This window comes from Phacochoerus africanus, chromosome 6 (genome assembly GCF_016906955.1).
Source record: "Phacochoerus africanus isolate WHEZ1 chromosome 6, ROS_Pafr_v1, whole genome shotgun sequence".
Lineage (NCBI taxonomy): Eukaryota > Metazoa > Chordata > Mammalia > Artiodactyla > Suidae > Phacochoerus > Phacochoerus africanus.
In genome coordinates, this window is record NC_062549.1 from 131115282 (window position 1) to 131132565 (window position 17284).

Below are 17284 nucleotides of genomic sequence, written 5' to 3' on the forward strand. Positions count from 1 at the left end.
GGAGGGCAGAGAAAGGCTTGAAATGATTATTTAGGTTTATACTAAACAAACGGGAAAATGAATCGGTTGAGTTTTTTTAATTACACTCAGGGACGAGGAGAACACAGGCAATTCTGAAGATATTCTAGGTCCGCAAGTTCCAAGTGCGGGCTTCCAAAACCTCTGCTGTTTCCAGGGAACGGGCTGCAATGGGCTGCGAGCTCCGGGAGCTGGGGGAGTCGGTCTGACTTGGTCAGTGGCTTGTTCTCAGCACGTCGCAGAGCAAGGACTCAACAGGGAGCTTGGAATAAGGCGGCAGGGGGGACTGTGTGTTCCTGTTACGGTACTTATTGCCTCTGGAAGTTGAGGATGGGAACCCTAAAATTCCATCCAAATACTGTAGCAAGTAACCTATGTTCCAGCTCTGCTGACAGCCATTCTAAGAAACAGGGAAGGCAGAGGGACCTGATGTAAAGAAGAGGTGGAAACACGCACACAAGGGGAAAGACAGAACCAGGGTATGACGGAGGTGGAAGAGATTTAGGGAAGAAATTTAGTCCACATGCCACCTCATGGACGTGAAACGGAGACTCAGAGAGGTTAACGGACTTCCTCAAGGTCACCCAGATGCAGTCTCCTAAGTCTATTGTTTTTTGTTTTTTCTTTTTTGTCTTTTTTTCCCCACTGAATGAGAGGAAAACACAGAGAAGGGGCACAGAAAGGCGAATTAGGGGGACTGGAAGGAGGGTGTGGGCGGGGATGAAGGCAAAGGCAGGGCAGAAAACACCGGATTCACGCAAACTGAAGGACAAGCTCCGGGGGCCGGGGCCACGGGCTCACTCTTCTGTGCCTTCATTCTCCACGTCAACTCTTTGAGCAAACGAGGGCTGTGTCTGGAGCTGGGAACTCAGAGTCCGGGGACAAGGGGTCCCTCCTGTCTTGCTAACACAGTCTAAGGCAGTGGGCGGTGGGTCTGCGTCTGCGGGACACGGCCAGCCCATCGCCCTTGGGCTGCCACCTCCTCAGTGCTTTGCCCGAGTTGCTCGGAGCTTTGCGAACGAGACCCCAGCCCTCACCAAAGTCCTGCTGGAGAGTTACTATCTCCTGGCTCTCCCAGCGGCACGTGGGATGCTGAACCTGAACCGGGTCCAAGGGGTCATCTACACCAGGTTAAGAAATATGCGTTGAGGGCCCTTCGTGTCATCACACAAACCTCCTCCTCCCTCTCCATCCAGTTACCTAGTTCTGAAATTCCACGCCCCCCAGGCCGGGGTGAGGTGCTCCACCCCACTGCTCGGGCCCTCTCCAATCCTGGGCGCCCCCCCTGAGCTCACCACCTGCCTGGCCTCTCTGCTCCAGGACACCACATCTCCCCACTTAAACCCCGCATCAGCCAGCCTGGATCCCAGGCTGGCCTCTCCTAGACTCTCCCCCCGGAGTAGAAGGACCAGTCATGCCAAGAAGAGCGTCCCATAGGAATGTCAGGAACGCTGGCTGTTCTGTTCGCTGCCATGTCCCCGGGGCAAGACCAGTGTCTGGCATACATTACATGCTCAGTAAATACCTGCTGAATGGTGTGATGAGGCTCCTTGGAAGGAGTGCGAGGACGTGAGAGGCAGGAAAGTGTTTGGTGCATAAGAGGAACGGGAGAAAAAGCGGAGCAGACAGAGTGAGTGAGGGGCGGGCGCAGAAGGGTGGCGAGAAAGGAGGAATCTCATCGGCCGCGGCATGAGGAGACTGGGTCTCCATGCTTCACTAAGCCCCGAAGAGGAGTTTCAGCGGAGGGTGCCATCCTTTAATTTCTGTTTTAAGCTTTTGTGATCGTTGCTCTTTCTAAAGCTATCATTGTCCACTTACAAAACTCTGGTGTGCACAGGGCAAAATACTACGTGAGTCCATGGACGTAAGCGGCCCAGGACAGTCACATTCAGGGGGACAGGAAGTAGAACGGGGGTTGCCAGTGGCTGGGGGCAGGAAGCAACGAGGAGTCATTACTTTAGTGGGTACAGAAGTTTAGTCTGGGATGATGAAATAGTTCCTGAGATGGACGGTGGTGATGGCTACACAACGACAAGAACGGACCCAACACCACTGAACGATGCACTCAACATGGTGAAGACGGTAAACTTCACGCTTATTTATATTTTTCATAATAGTTTATAAATCTTAACGAAAACTTCGGTGCGCGGCCCAAGTTACAGAACATCTATTTAGTGGTGCCCTGTTGCTCGGCGACTGCAATGCACGTGACCTAGCACAGGTCCCAAGCCAGCATTTCCTCTTATACCAAACTACGCCACTCTCTCCAGACAAGGTCCGGACTCTCAAAACTCCGGAGCACTGTTCAGGCTGGTCCTCCCGCGGTCCCGGGGTCTTTCAGTGGCTTCCTCAGCCCACAGCTCCCGCGAGCTCTCAGGTCACCTTCCCTAACCTCCCGCTTCGCATCCCCGCAACCTCTCAACACGACAGGTGTGGTGTGGCTCACACTGTCAGCACGTCTGCTCCTTGCTAGGCAGTGAGCCCCTGAAACAGGGACTCTGCTCTTGGTTCACGTCTGGCCAGGGCCCAGGGCTGTGCCCGCAGGGGGTACACCCTCAAGAGCAGGTGGAATTGAGTAGCGCTCTCCCAGCACGGAAGCATGCAAGCGAACTGCAGCCAGTGAGGCTGAGCTTTGGGGTCGGCCCTCGGTGGATGGTCTGGGAGAAAAGCCCTTCCTGTCGGGCGAGAGAGAGAGTCGGGAATGGAAAGAGCGTCTCTGCCCGGCGGGACTTAAAGCTCCCAGCCTCCTTTCTTCACGTGTGAAATGGGCCCGATGACAGCAGTCTTAGAGGGTTTGATTTTATTCCGGTTAAAGGGAATGTAATTTGGAAAATTCCTGGCACAGACCCTGGCGTATAGGAAATGATCAATCTGAGCAGGGTTTTGTTCTTATGGCAGGTGCTGGAAAATGACAGCCATGGTGTTTTTATATCCAGCTGTCATTTATCTTTTGAACTGAGTGAGTTTTCCGTCTTTCCTACTAGATTGTACTGACCTAACAAACAAAATATTTTCTCAGTAAATCTCTAACACTCAGCATAGTGTCTTCCATGTGGTATAGCTGTTTGATAACTACTTGCAGGTTGATCAATAAATTATTAGTAAAAAGAGTGGTGTAATTTTATAGACTTTTCCACATTCGTTCAGGAACGTCTCATATGTGAATCCAGGAGACACGGAGGTTAAAAATGTCCAATGCGAGCAAAGCGCACCAACTATGAAGACAGTGTAGATGCCGTAAGCATACGAGACAAGCATACGCAGAAGTCATACCCATGCATTTCAATCCATCATTTAAAATGCTAATTTTAGAAGCAGATAATTCGGACTCACCTCTGTCCCCACAAAGAACTTGGTGCAGAAGTCGTCTATTGGCTTGAGATGATTGGCTAACCCGCCTTCCAGATTCTGGTATGGGTTCATTTCTCCTGCCTTCACTGCTTTGCTCTGGGCTAATATTTTGTCTTTTTGAGGCATGTGGACAGAAGCAGCACACAGTTACACAGAAAAATCAAAAACAGTTCGTCTGCATCCTCCGTCCTGTGCCACACGTATCTGCCCCCCAGCCCTGCCCTGGTGGGGGCATAAGCCTAAGCATTTCTAGACTCCTGGCTCAGCAGCAGGATGCTTTGTTCAATCCAAACGCTGTATGTACCTCCCTGCCCCCGCCTGTAAAACAGAGCAGAGCTGCATTACTCTGGTCGAAGGGTCTCCTGGGTGGGAGGCGGCGAACCCTCTGCCCACTTTTCAGGAGCTCTGAAAGGTTCCACTGCACACTTTGAAAACTTCCATCTCGTTTACTTCATTCCAGAATTATTTACAGTCAGTTGGATACAAATGTATCCTCGGGTTTACAGCTCCTTTGATCTTCTCAATAAGAGAGATCATTGATATTGCTCTTGAATTGATAACACCCTGTTATTCCCTAATAATAAAGTCACGTCATTTGTATTCAGTTGGTACCATACAGCAATTTTCCAGTAATTCAAGATTAGCCTTTTAAGCGTCAAAAATTCTTAACTTCTAAAAAACACATCCATCTGAAATATGTTACTTGTTATAAGCGCAACATATGGAACACAATTTAATGTTTGCTGATTTGTTCAGGTTTATTCCTTACCAGCATCTATGACTGTGGTATATTACAACTATCCATGCAAACAGCAAGAGGACAGCTAATCTGGGGGCTGAAATTCAAATGTCATCTGGGGCTTCTTTCTTTTTAAAAGCATCTTGTTTTAAAACAAAAGGCTTTTATGATCTAAATTAATAAATGTTATTTATTGAGATCTAAAACTACGTGTTATTTATTAAACATTTATTTTAGACTTTTATGATCTAAATTAATAAATGTTATTTATTGAGATCTAAAACTATGTGTCATTTATTTATTTATTTTTTTTATGGTTGCACCAATGGCTTATGGAAGTTTCCAGGACAGGGCTTGAATCTGAGCCATAGCTGCGACCTATGCCATAGCTGTGACAATGTGGGATTCTTTAACCCACTGCACCACCCCGAGACTGAACCCCGCTTCCACAGTGACCTAAGCCTCTGCAGGTGTCACAGTGGGAACTCCAAGTGTTATTTATTAAAGCTTCGGAGAAGAGAGAAAAGCATGAAGAAAATAACAAAAATAATTCATTATCATGTCTCCCAGAGGTGCCCACTATTAAAATATTGGTATAGTTTCCTCCATTACTCTTCTGTGAATATATACAAACAATGCGTTTTTTTTTAGTTAGGTATTTTAGCTTTGTATTCTGCTTTTCTATTCTCTTAAAGATGTGTCCTGGGCATTTTCCCACCCCTCTTTTTTTGCTAAATGTTATATTAAACTTCTGGGAAAGACTGTGAAGAATCCACACCTGCACAAGACACACTGTGGGTTGCCTCCATCATGGGAAAACCAACCAGCGAACTTCCAAATGAAAGCTAACACTGGGGAAGAAGACATCAGCTGTACTGAAAAGAGGAGCATTTCAAAAAGACTTTACCGCAATTCCACACAAAAGTAAAAGACAATCATCACGATTTAGGAGGCACGGTCAACCGACACTTCCTCTGTTTGGGACCTACGTGTTTTGAGCAGTCCTTTTCATACTGCGCAAGACAGGAAAACAGGAACCAAAGCCAGTCAAGGCTGGAAGCTTTACAGAGCGGAGCTGCAAGGTGTCGTCAACACTTCAAGAGCTAACCAGGCACATTCCAGCACACTGCTCTTACTGACAGTATCCACAATACATTCAGCAAGAGCAAAAAGCCATTTCCTATCCATGGAATACATAAAATTAACATCATTAAAATATTTATTTCAAATCTTTGCTCTCATTTTTGTGTCTGTTTTTCTCTTTTCCAAATAATGTACATAAATATATTAGTAGGGTAAAAGGTATTTAATTTGAAATACACGTTCATTGTGAATATGTGCTTAAAAATGTTTCCTGAAGGGGTGCAAGGTAGATCCCTCTGGTCTAACAAGGGGAGCCAAGAGCCTGGTCCAAGGGTCTCCACTGATAATGCAAAGGGAAAGACAAATGTGAGCTGCATCGTAAACCAAGACTTAATTAGCCTGCGTAGGAGACCGGACATGTGGGCCTGAGGAGAGACTGGGGGACTCCAGTTACCAGCCTGCTGCTCCAGACACACTGACGGTGGGGACGAGGCCGGCTTCAGTCGCAAGGGATGGTGGGAGGCGAGATTTCAGGATTCTCAACAGAGGTCTGCACGTCCACTGTGTCACCAGCGGGAGAGTGTGCGCCGAGGGACATTCTCGATGAGAGGGCGGTGAGGTGACATGGAGCCAGGGAAGAGGGCAGAGGAGAGAGACTGAAGAAGGTTCAAGAAAGTCACAGAAGCCAAGGTGGGGGCTCCAAGAAGAGGGTTTAGTTGATGTTTAATGCAGTGGCGGGAGAGGATGAGGCCAGAGAAAAACGCCATTGGCAGCAGCACTTACTCAGACCTGAACGGGGCACCTCGCATACTTATTTAATTCAGCCTCGTCCTCACAGGTCATGGCTTTTCGATCAGCAGGGATGGTAACAACAATAGCAGCTGTCATTTGCTGATTGCTTAGTGCCAGGCACTAAGCTGTGTGCACGAGATCATGTCACTCAGTTCTCACAGTAACTCCTGAGGTGCCAGAGCATTAATCCTCCTGCGAGGGGAGTGAACGAGGCTCGGAGAGCTTAGGCGGCTTGCCTGAGGTCTCACACAGAGTAGCTAACGCTTACTGTGTGTTCTTAGAGCTTCACAGGTATTAGCTCATGGGATGGTCACTCAGTCTAAGAGGTAGTTACCTGTATCATTTACTCCCCTCATCCTCACCTCTTTTCAAACAGGTGAGGGCTGGGGAGGAAAAGGCACAGGGAGGTAAAGCAATGTGATCTGCTGGAAGTAACAAATCGTAGCTTTGGGATTTAAACCCGACGCCAGAATCCACACCCTAAAGTCCTGTGACACGTTGCTGAGACGAGTATAACGGAGGCTGTGAAGGCAATTCCCAAAGAGGAATTCCAGAGCCATTTAGAGCTCAGAATAAGCACAGCACTTCTTAAAGTGACTTCTTTGAAGGGCCCCGGCTTTTGTGGATGCAACACGGCAGGGCAAAGGGAGTGGTCTGTGGCCACTAGATGGCAGCACAGTGCCAAGCACGGAGACCGCAGGAGCGCACGCGCGAGAAGGATGGCGCCGCAGGATTCGGAGAACCCATCATAACAACGAGCTAAACATGAGCAAGAAGCACACACAGGTGTATTCTAATCCGCAGGTCCAGATCCGACGCGAGTAGGTGGATAGCCGGCACTGTGTGCGACAGAGACCCCAGATATAGTTAGACCTCAAATAAACTCCCCAAACGGGCCAGTCACCCAGGAAGCAGGACACGGCCACAGTAATGCCTTTAGAGGTAAAAAGGCACGTGTTAACCCGACACATAGGCTCACCAAGTGAAAGGTAAGTCTTTCCCCAACTTGGGGTATTGTCAGCACATCAACTTCTGAACCCACATGAGGGGACATGGCCAACTACTGTCTCAAATGAGAATCTAAAAACTTGTGTCTGTGCCTGATCTGAACTGATTTGGGCAAGTATGCCTTTCTCCACATCCACAAACATGACTTTGTCTGGAAAGAGAACATTCATTTGATGGAGAGCATTCGTGTCTGAGCACAATTGGGCACACTTCCAGTGTCGTTTTATACAGGCCCTTCCTTAAATGGATACAGATACGTATGTTTGCTACTTATTTTAGTGTTTATCCCACCAGAATGTAAGTTCCATGAAAGCAGGGACGTGTCTGTGCACAGATTTATCCTGGCACTTTGCAGGAATTTAATAAACATTTTAAATAGACACAGATAAGGAGACAACAGCATGGAAATAAATAATGCTTCTGACCGCATGAGCTTTATGTGCCTATTCCCTCGTGTAAGCTGTGCCTACACTAAAATGAAATATAATGTTCTTTAAGGGAAAAAAGGGCCTCTGTCTCCTGAAATGATAACATATTCAGTCTTCAGAAAGAGTTGGGCTAGGAGTCTAATTGCAAGGAAATGAAGGGTCAACAGAAATTGCACTCACTTGAAGAACATTAAAGTTTAGATTCATTTGTTTTTCAGAAAAAGTAGTAGTCATATCTCCTAATTAATGTTTCAAAAAGCAGGCTTTAGAGAGACCTCTGCTTTGGGCCAAGAAGGAGCAATTGGGACTGGGCTTAAGCTTTCTCACTTTAAACAACCAAAAAAAATAGGCAAAATATATGAAATAATAATAGTTTTCAAGGCATTGGACATAAGATCACAAAGAACACTGATCCCTAAGAGATGGGAGAAAAAATGACAGCCGCAAACCTAACCACATCGATAATCGTGTTAAAGGCAAAAGTTCTAAGTGTTCCAGTTAAAAGAGGTGATCGAATTGGATGAGAAAAAGTAAGACCCATAAGAAATGCACATCGAATGTGACAGAAATAGGTTAAAAGTAAAAGGATTTTAAAAGGTGCTTATTACCACGCTAATGTTGTTAACCAAAGGAAAGCTGGATGGCTAAAGTAATGTTAGAGAAAGTAGATTTCAAAGTAAAGGGTATTACCAATTCCTCAAAACACATGAAGCGAAAATGACAGAACTGCAAAGCCACAGTCACAGCCAGAGATTTCAATGCCACTCTCTCAGCAACTGGTAGAACAAAGAGATGGAAAATCTGGAACAATATAGAAAACTGTAAAATTACTCTCAGCCAAACTGATCTGCTAGACATTTATGGACCATTCTATCCAATCACAGAAGATACACATTCTTTAAAAATGAACTTGGGACATTTCTCGAGGTAGACCATGTATGGTCATGAAAGTCATATGAAGTGTGCTCCCCGATTACAGCGGGATTAAATTTGATGTATCTAATTGAAAGATCTCTGGAAAGTCTCCGACAATTTATAAACTAAAAAACATACTTCTAAATAAATTTTGGGCAAAATAAGAAAACGCATGAACTGAATAAAAACGACAACACGATATTGCAGAAGGGTGACACGCTGCCACCGCTATCCTTAGGGGGAAGACTACCTCACCAGATACCCTTACTAGAAGAGAGGAAGCCTTCCAGTCAGTGACTCAGCTGTCAGCTTAAAAAAGCTGGGAAAAGAAGAGCAAAGTGAATCCAAAGTAAATAGAAGAAAGGAAAAAATAAAGATGAGAGCAGAAATCAATGAAATAGAAAACAGGAAAATAATACAGAGAGACAGAAAACTCCAGGCCCAGGTGGCTTAATCGGTGAATTCTACCAAACATATTTTTTTTGTCTTTTTAGGGCTGCACCTGTGGCATATGGAGGTTCCCACGATAGGGGTCCAATCAGAGCTGTAGCCACTGGCCTACACCACAGCCACAGCAACACAGGATCTGAGCCACGTCTGGGACCTACACCACAGCTCAGGGCAATGCTGGATCCTTAACCCACTGAGCAAGGCCAGGGATCCAACCTGAGTCCTCATGGATACTAGTCAGGTTTGTTAATTGCTGAGCCACTAGAGGAACTCCCTTCTACCAAACATTTAATTAAGAAATAATGCCCATTCTAGATAAAATCTTCCAGAAAGTGGGAAAAAAACAATACTAAAATATTAAGAAAGTAAATACAATTCATTCTATATGAGGCCAGAAATACCAAAACCAAAGACATCATAAGAAAGAAAAACTGGGGAGTTCCCGTTGTGGCGCAGTGGTTAACAAATCTGACTAGGAACCATGAGGTTGCGGGTTCGGTCCCTGCCCTTTCTCAGTGGGTTAATGATCCGGTGTTGCCGTGAGCTGTGGTGTAGGTTGCAGACATGGCTCGGATCCCGTGTTGCTGTGGCTCTGGCATAGGCCAGGGGCTACAGCTCCAATTCGACCCCTAGCCTGGGAACCTCCATATGCCGTGGGAGCAGCCCAAAGAAATAGCAAAAAGACAAAAAAAAAAAAAAGAAAAACTGACTAATACTAATACTCATAAACATAGCTGCAAAAATTCTTAACAAAATTTTAGGAAATTGAATCCAACATTATAGTAAAAGGATCATATCACAACCAAGTGGGATTTATTATTCCAGAACACAAGGCTAGTTTAACATTCAATAACTAAAATAATTCACCATGTTATTAAGCTTAAAAAGAAAAATATACGATCATCTCAAAATATGCAGAAAAAGCTTTTGACAAAAACCTAACATGAATTTACATATAAAAGGGACATTCTTCAAGCTGATAAAGGGTTCTACAAAAACCCTACAGCTAACATAACACTTAAGGGTGACAGACTGAGTGTTTTCTTCATATGAAGTGGAAAAAATGAAGGATGTCTCCTCTCACTGCTTTGTTTTGTGATTCTGGAGGTTCTGGCCAGAGCAATCAAAAATTAAAAGTTTTAAAGTACCATTTACAAGAGCACCTAAAAATATGACAGACTTAGAGAGAAATCAGTTAAATGAGGTGAAAGACTTGACACTGAAAAATACCAAACATCACTGAGAAATTGACAAAGAAAATAAATGGGAAGATATATCATCCTTATGAGCTCAAAGATTCAATATTGAAGATGCTGATTCTTATAATATTGATTTACAGATTCAACATGATTCTAACCAAAGTCACAGCAGGCTTCTATATAGAATAAACTCATTATAAAATTCACACGAAAAAGCAAAAAACCTAGAATGGTCAAAAACTATTTTGAAAAAGAAAAAAGTTGAATGATTAGTACTAATTTCAAGACTAATTATAAAGTAATAGTAATCAAGACAGGTGGTGTGGTGTGGAAATAGACACATCAGTCAATGGAGCAGAGCACAGAGTTCAGAAACAGACTCACACACATACGGAAAAATGATTTTTGACAAAGGTGCAAAAGCTATCCAATGGAGGAAGAATAGTGTTTTAAACAAATGGTGTTGCCACACCAGACACAGAGGAACCCTGATCCAGAACTTGTGCATATCAACTTAAAAAATATAGACTTAATTATAAAACTATAAAACCCTTAGAAAAAAATAACCTAATCTCGGATTAGGCAAAGATTTCTTAAATTCGACACCAAAATTATGATTCGCCAAAGAACAAATTGATATACTGAGCTGTCCTAAAATTAAAAACTTCTGCTTTTTAAAGGACATGTTAAGAGAATAACAATTTAATAAGGTGTACATCACATATGGGAGAAAATATTTGCAAATCATGTTTAATAAAGGACTAGTACACAGATTATGTTAAGAACGCTCAAGACTCAATTATGAGAAAATAATGCAACTGAAAAATGGACAGAAGATTTGGACAACTCACCAAGGAAGATAGACAAGCGGCAAACAAACATGAAAATGTGCCCAGCATCTCTAGCCACCAGCTAAATGCAAATAGGATATCAGTACACACATTTTAGAACAGTTAAATGACCATATGGCAGGTGTATGGTTAGCGTCTAAAGAAACTGCCAGGGGTTTTCCAAAGTGTCTGTACCACTTTGTATTCCCCCAGAAGGGTCTGAGAGTTCCCGATTTTCCACATCCTCACAAGCAGTTGGTGTGATTCATGCTAATTTAATCATTCTAAAATGTCCATTTTTTAGTTGCAACCCATGGCTGGAATTCCAAATGTGTAGCCAATAATTGAATATGAAGTGAAGAAGTAGGAGAAGGGAATTCTCCTAACTTTCTGGGATGAAGGAGGCCCGAGTAAATAAAACACATGAAATGTTTTAATACTGCTTTGAAAATGTCTGTAAAGGTTTAATGATTCCTTTTTTTTTTTTTTTAGCATGAGGTCTTGGGTTACATCTATGAACCACACAGCTTCAAACTGAATTTTGCCCAAGCTGGGTATTAGTTATATAATATGTTTTTCTTAATGTCCTATTATTTAACTGCACATTGAACAATTTATAAATGTAGATCCTTTCGATATGGCAAAGACTCAGAAAATACTTCAGTTGCTCCTGTCCCTTGTACGTTTCCACTGTGCATTGCCCGCCAGGTGGGCTAGTGACCCACACCTTTGTTTTAACAGTCTTGGCAGCTTACACCCACAGCTTTCGGCTCCTGCCCAAGGGCATGTGGCTTAAGATCTATTTATAAGTCAATTATTCTTTCTTTACTCAGTTTTATCATGGTGCTGTATAAATATTAATTCTTCCGTTTTATTCTAAGAATGATAATTTGACTGTGAGCACGTCATCACTTATTTTGCTAGACCTGAGATGCATCCCATTCTGTAGAATTAGTCTTTGAGCACAAGGCATATTCATTAAGTGAGCCTCGTTCAATTGGTTTAGTGTAACGAGTTTTCAAAAATACACGAATATGCTCAATAACTGCCTGTGACACTGAACTGAATTCTGTCCAATCTTTTTGTGTAAAGGCAGTTTTGATATGCTGGCTACAGCTCTACAGTCACTATAAAATTCTGTATCAGAGGAATCGCTTTTCCATATTATTATTATTATTTACAAATTAGACTATCCCAGAAAGTACTCACCTTAGACATAAGGACCCACTAAACTCAAACTTTATTAAATGCCTTTTTTTGGACTGCCCTCAGAGCATGGGGAAGTTATTGAGCCAGGAATCAAACCAGCACAGCGGCGTCGATGCCAAATCCTTAACCCACTGAGCCACCAGCAAACTCCGTAAATGCATTTTTAATAAGCAAAGGCAGTTACCTTGTGCTTTGTAAAGGAGATTGTCCTCCCCCAGGCTTAACTTGGTTGGGCAGTGGTCTAAAGTTGTTTCACCTTTAGACAGCCTTATCTTTGGGGAAACATACAAGAAAGATTATTTTCACACATCCCCCCTCATCATAGGTGACTCCCTCTTGCTTTTCCCTTCTGCCCCCAGACCTCTGGGTCCTGCTTCCTGCTCCTGTTCCCCTCTCCATTCTCCTGCAGACTGTGGTTGCTTTCCCCCCTCGCAGAAAGCACCTAACCCACAGTTTCTAAAACCTGGCTACTGAGGGGAGCCTGTCTGGGAGGGCTCATTTCTAAATCCCGAAGTCTCATGTGTTGTTTAATTTCTGAAAATGTTGTTTTCTATTCCATGATACATCATTGTTGGTAATAACATAAAATGATGGCGTCTTCCCATGTTCCTGAAACCTTTTCGTCAAAGGCGCCCCCAGGACTGCCTGCCGGGTCCGCTGCGGGGCGGGGCGCCCCTGAGCTCCGGACATGGGGGTGGGAAACCGGCACACCTGCCACGTCCCCCTCACGGCTCCCTCCTCCTCTTCTCCGTCAGGATGTCGGTCCACATGCCATGCGGTTATTCGCAGGTGAAGTTTTGTTGGCTTGCTGCTTTTTAAACCATCCACAGCTCAGTAAATCTTACTCCAGAAACGTTCTAGTCCTCTCTTTCTAACTTCTAATCCCAGTTATTTCAGAATTATTCTCACCCCTACGTGCCCCCTTTTTCCCTGGGAGCGAATACATGATAATGTCATTCTAGTAATACTTGTACATCAAAGGAAAAGAAAAATACTAAGTTTAGAATTAGAATTAGACCTTCTGAAGACTGAGAGCCATCAGTGTCAGAAGTTCATGCCTGCTTTTTCACATACATCCCACCCACAGCCGTTATCTTTCTTAAATTAAAATGTCTCTTCATGCTCTGCCATTGACAATAACTACAAATAGTTCCTCCTTCAATTACTTTCAGTTTTATGTGCGTGTAGGTGTTACAATACAGTTCTACTACTGATATGCAAAACTCAGAATTTTGGCCACAATAGCAGTAAAATTAACTTTTCCAGGAGATCCTACCAGTTTGAAGCAACTGCTATGCAATCGAATAATTATTACACAAATCCTGACAAGTTGTAGCCTGCTTGTACCTGAACAAATACCTATCTTGACTTTCCAATAATTGCGATTTGTGGCTTGACCTCGGCAAGTATTATAGTAACTCTCAATGAGATAATTTATTGGTTGAAGGAACACATGGACTGTAATGTCGTGTGTTAATTTGGCCTGCTCTGCTGTGTGTGTGTGTGTGTTTGTGTGTGTGTGTGTATATCTATGCATATAAACTACATCGTGTATATAAGTGGATAAAATGGACTAAAACCCATGGCACTTGCCTTAGAGAGAGGCTTCCAGGAGAGATCTAGATGCAGAAAAGTGGATGGCAGGTCAAAGGGAATTTCAATACTTTCTTCTTTCTTTTTCTCTGCTGGTGGTTGGGAGCTTAAAGCTTTCTGCGGTCTGATATCCCAAAAGCATATTGTGCTTAAAAAAAGTTTACAGTTTGTTTTTTTATTAAGTACAAAGAAGAAGTTGGGACTACCATTCTTGCCACTACACCTTAGCCACGTGATTGTGGCTATATCTAATTTCTCTGAAACTAGGACTTTTTAAAAATGAAACAGGACTGTTTCACATTTTACATTTTAGGGAATTATACAGTTTATAGGGGTGTTTAAAAGCTTCACTAGTATGGAGGCTAATATTATTATACATGAGAATTGAGTTTGGAGATCGACATGTTTTTAAAACCTAACAGCTTTACTGCAGTATAACTCACACACCACAAAATTCACCCACTTAAAGTACACAGTTCAGTGGTTTTTAATATTCACTGAGCTGTGCAAGCCATCACCACACTCAATCCTCGAAGATTTTTCTCCCCCGTGGAGACTCACTCCCCTCAGTCTCTCCTGTCAGCCCTGGGCAACCTCAACTCTGCCTCCTGTCTCGATAGATTTGTCTGTCCTGGACATTTCAAATAAATGGACTCATATACTAAGTGGTCTTTCACGACTGGCTTCTTTCCTTTAGCTTGTTTTCAAAGTTCATTTCTATGATAAGCTACAGCAGTACCTCATTCTTTCACTGCCACATAACAGTCCATTGAATGGAATATAGGGCACTTTCTTTACCCATTCTTCATGTGACGGGCTGAGCGACGAGGACGTAAATTTGGGTTATTTCTGCTTTGTGGCTATTATTAGGAACAATGCTGCTTTGAACAGGTGGATATAGGTTTTCCTTTCTCTTGGACACACACATATATAGGAATAGAACTGCTAGGTTTATAATGTCTTTGTCATAATTAAGTGAAAACATAATAAGAACAGCAAAGAATATACCATATTAGCTCCATATTTCAGTCCCTGAGGTTATGAGTAACCCGATTAATAAATGTAAAACATGACTAAAGAATTTGGATGTGTAAGTTAGAGTCTTTGGATAAATTGATGGTAACTCAAACAGGACTCCCCACTACCCTCTCCAGGGCAGGACACACAGTTTTGAGGGCACTAACCTGCTGTGGCCCCTTTGCCTGGCAAAGCAATAGAGCCGTTCTTTTCTACTTCCCCCGAAACTCTGTTTCTATTTGGTACTGGGCGAACAGAGGCCGCGTTTCAAAGGCACGTGAATGTGAAGAAGCAGAATAACTACTGACATGCTATGCGACATTACTAACGAAACTGAGTTAATTCTTTTTGCAGCACATCTGTACCTATAAAAAGATTGTTTTTTTATCCAGCAACAATCTACTATCTGTCCTTTGGTTATACTAGGTTTAATTTCCACAATAAAGCCTACTTAAGGAACAGGAGAGGACAATGACTTCAGAAGCATCTAAAAAAAGAACACATTGTATAAAAACACTAGATAATGATTAAAATAAGACATACCAGTCTGCCGAGCAAGTGACAAGTTGACAGGATATTCCACTCCGATTTTCAAAGACGGAACCCAATCTGTTAATCTATTTTTAAAAAATGCTAGAAGTAAGTTCTGTGTATCTAGAACAGTAATTACTTTTTGTTTTTGTTTTTGTTTTTTTTTTGTTTGTTTGTTTGTTTTAAGGCTGCACCTGTGGCATATGGAAGTTCCCAGTCCTTATTTACTGGAAAACCTGTATTTACTATATTTGGGGCAGATATTTTTCTTCCTTTTTTTATATTTGCTGTTTATTTTTAATTTAGAAATTTACAGGTATATGTTTTGAATATCTTTCAACATTACCTTAGAAAACTATCAGATCCAGAAATATGATATTCTATTCTGAGTTGCTGTATTTGTCCTGTGATTTGTTATTTTTATTTAAATTATAATCACCTGGATTAATTTGTGCATATGGTGTGAACTGAAATGAGTTTTATATCAACTCTTTCCTTGTGTTGCATTATCACACGTTAAACTTTTGCGGACACTCTGTTTGAGCTGTTTATCTTGGTCCATTACAACTCTGAAGAGTAACTGGTTTTGCATAACCATATGAATACCTGGAAGGGCTAGTCCCCTTTCATTACTCTAAATTTTCACAATAGTTTTTGATATCCTCACCTTTCAATGTTTCAATACATAGGAGACTCTTAGCTCCTTGGTGGAAATATCTGGGAAGCTTACTGGTTTTCAAAATCACAACCTTTGTGGGTCAAGAACAGAACCACAAAGCCGACCTGCAGCGCAGATGCTGGGCAGTCAGCTGACTTACTCACTGCACAGGTAGTTTTCACGATGCACACAATTCAAGACTGCCTGCAAAGTGACACGTTTCTACTGTCACAGATCTTCAGGGTCGCCTGCTCTGAGTAGCTGAAATCACAGATGTTACACCCATGAAGGCTAAGAGTGTAAAATATCTGCACTCTGTTTCTACAACCCTCTCCTCTCCACCATTCTACCAGTGTTAACACTACCTACACTTTTTAGTGGTTTATAAAGCATCAAAGTTGAAACACTGGTCTTCTTCTCATCGCCACGTCAGATATTGGCCGGGCAACCAGTGACACAACTGTGTGATGTCTAGTTCCTGGTTATATCACAACTTAAATGCAAATGAACTGTTGACTTGAGACAATTTCTTCAATTAAAATCTTCTGAAAACTTACAAGCCAGCTGGAGAAAAGTATGAAGGCACCAAGACTCACCTCAAATGTGTCAGGCAGCCAGTGAATATCTGTAATTACTTTCCTATGGCCGTTTTCTATCGAGGAGACTGCACACTGCCTGATATACATCGCCTCTTTGTTGCTGTCTGGTTCAAGGAGAAACATAGGCTGTAAAATGGGAAAAGAAAGTTATGGGCTAAATTCGGAGAGCTGATGAGTGAACTCATACTTGACTTATCATTCCAACTAAAATCAATGACTTAGAGAAGTACCAGCTCAAGGAAAAACCTAAATTAGGGTTTCTATGTATCCCAGAGTCCAGTAATAAGATTAACCTCTCTCCCCTTCAATTTGGCCTAAGATTTTGTCTATGAACTTTTAACAACAATGATTGACACATTCTCTAAGGAACCAGTGAGATCCCATTTTTGAAGGAGGATGTGAAGGCTTAGAACTGAGTCTTTGTTTATCTCGGCAACCCTGTCATGTGCCTTTTTTTTTGTCTTATTGGAGCTACACCCGTGATATATGGAGGTTCCCAGGCTAAGGGTGGAATTGGAACTATAGCTGCCGACCTATGCCACAGGCACAGCAACCAGGATCCAAGTGGAGTCTGCAACCTACGCCATAGCTCACCGCAACGCCAGATCCTTAACCCACTGAGTGAGGCCAAGGATCGAACCTGCGTTCTCTCGGATGCTAGTCAGATTTGTTTCCTCTGAATCGTGACCGGAACTCCAACCCTGTTATGTACTTTTTTGATAAACTCCTGAATGGAAAAAACTTGCAAGTGAGAAGTGAGGAAAAGCTAACCTTGAGTGTGACTTTCTTACTTCTGTTACCACCTGCCTTGATGTTTTCTATTCGATCTGCATGTGCGGTAATATCCCACATGACAATCTGGAA

General features: G+C 42.8%; 1 protein-coding gene across 7 annotated transcripts in view; it reads right to left on the bottom strand.

The window, feature by feature from the left end:
* The window catches only part of DNAI3 (dynein axonemal intermediate chain 3), a 62467-nt gene that overhangs the window by 16197 nt on the left and 28986 nt on the right, over positions 1–17284 (bottom strand). For 6 of the 7 annotated variants that reach the window (XM_047785426.1, XM_047785432.1, XM_047785429.1 and 3 more), the window contains exons 12-17: positions 17192–17278; positions 16418–16546; positions 15176–15249; positions 13616–13763; positions 12207–12294; positions 3352–3482 (exon numbers count right to left, since the gene is read on the bottom strand). In XM_047785426.1, coding sequence (XP_047641382.1) covers positions 3352–3482; positions 12207–12294; positions 13616–13763; positions 15176–15249; positions 16418–16546; positions 17192–17278 — 657 coding nt within the window. The remainder of the gene's footprint in view (positions 1–3351; positions 3483–12206; positions 12295–13615; positions 13764–15175; positions 15250–16417; positions 16547–17191; positions 17279–17284) is intronic. The other variant, XM_047785428.1, reaches the window with a different exon arrangement.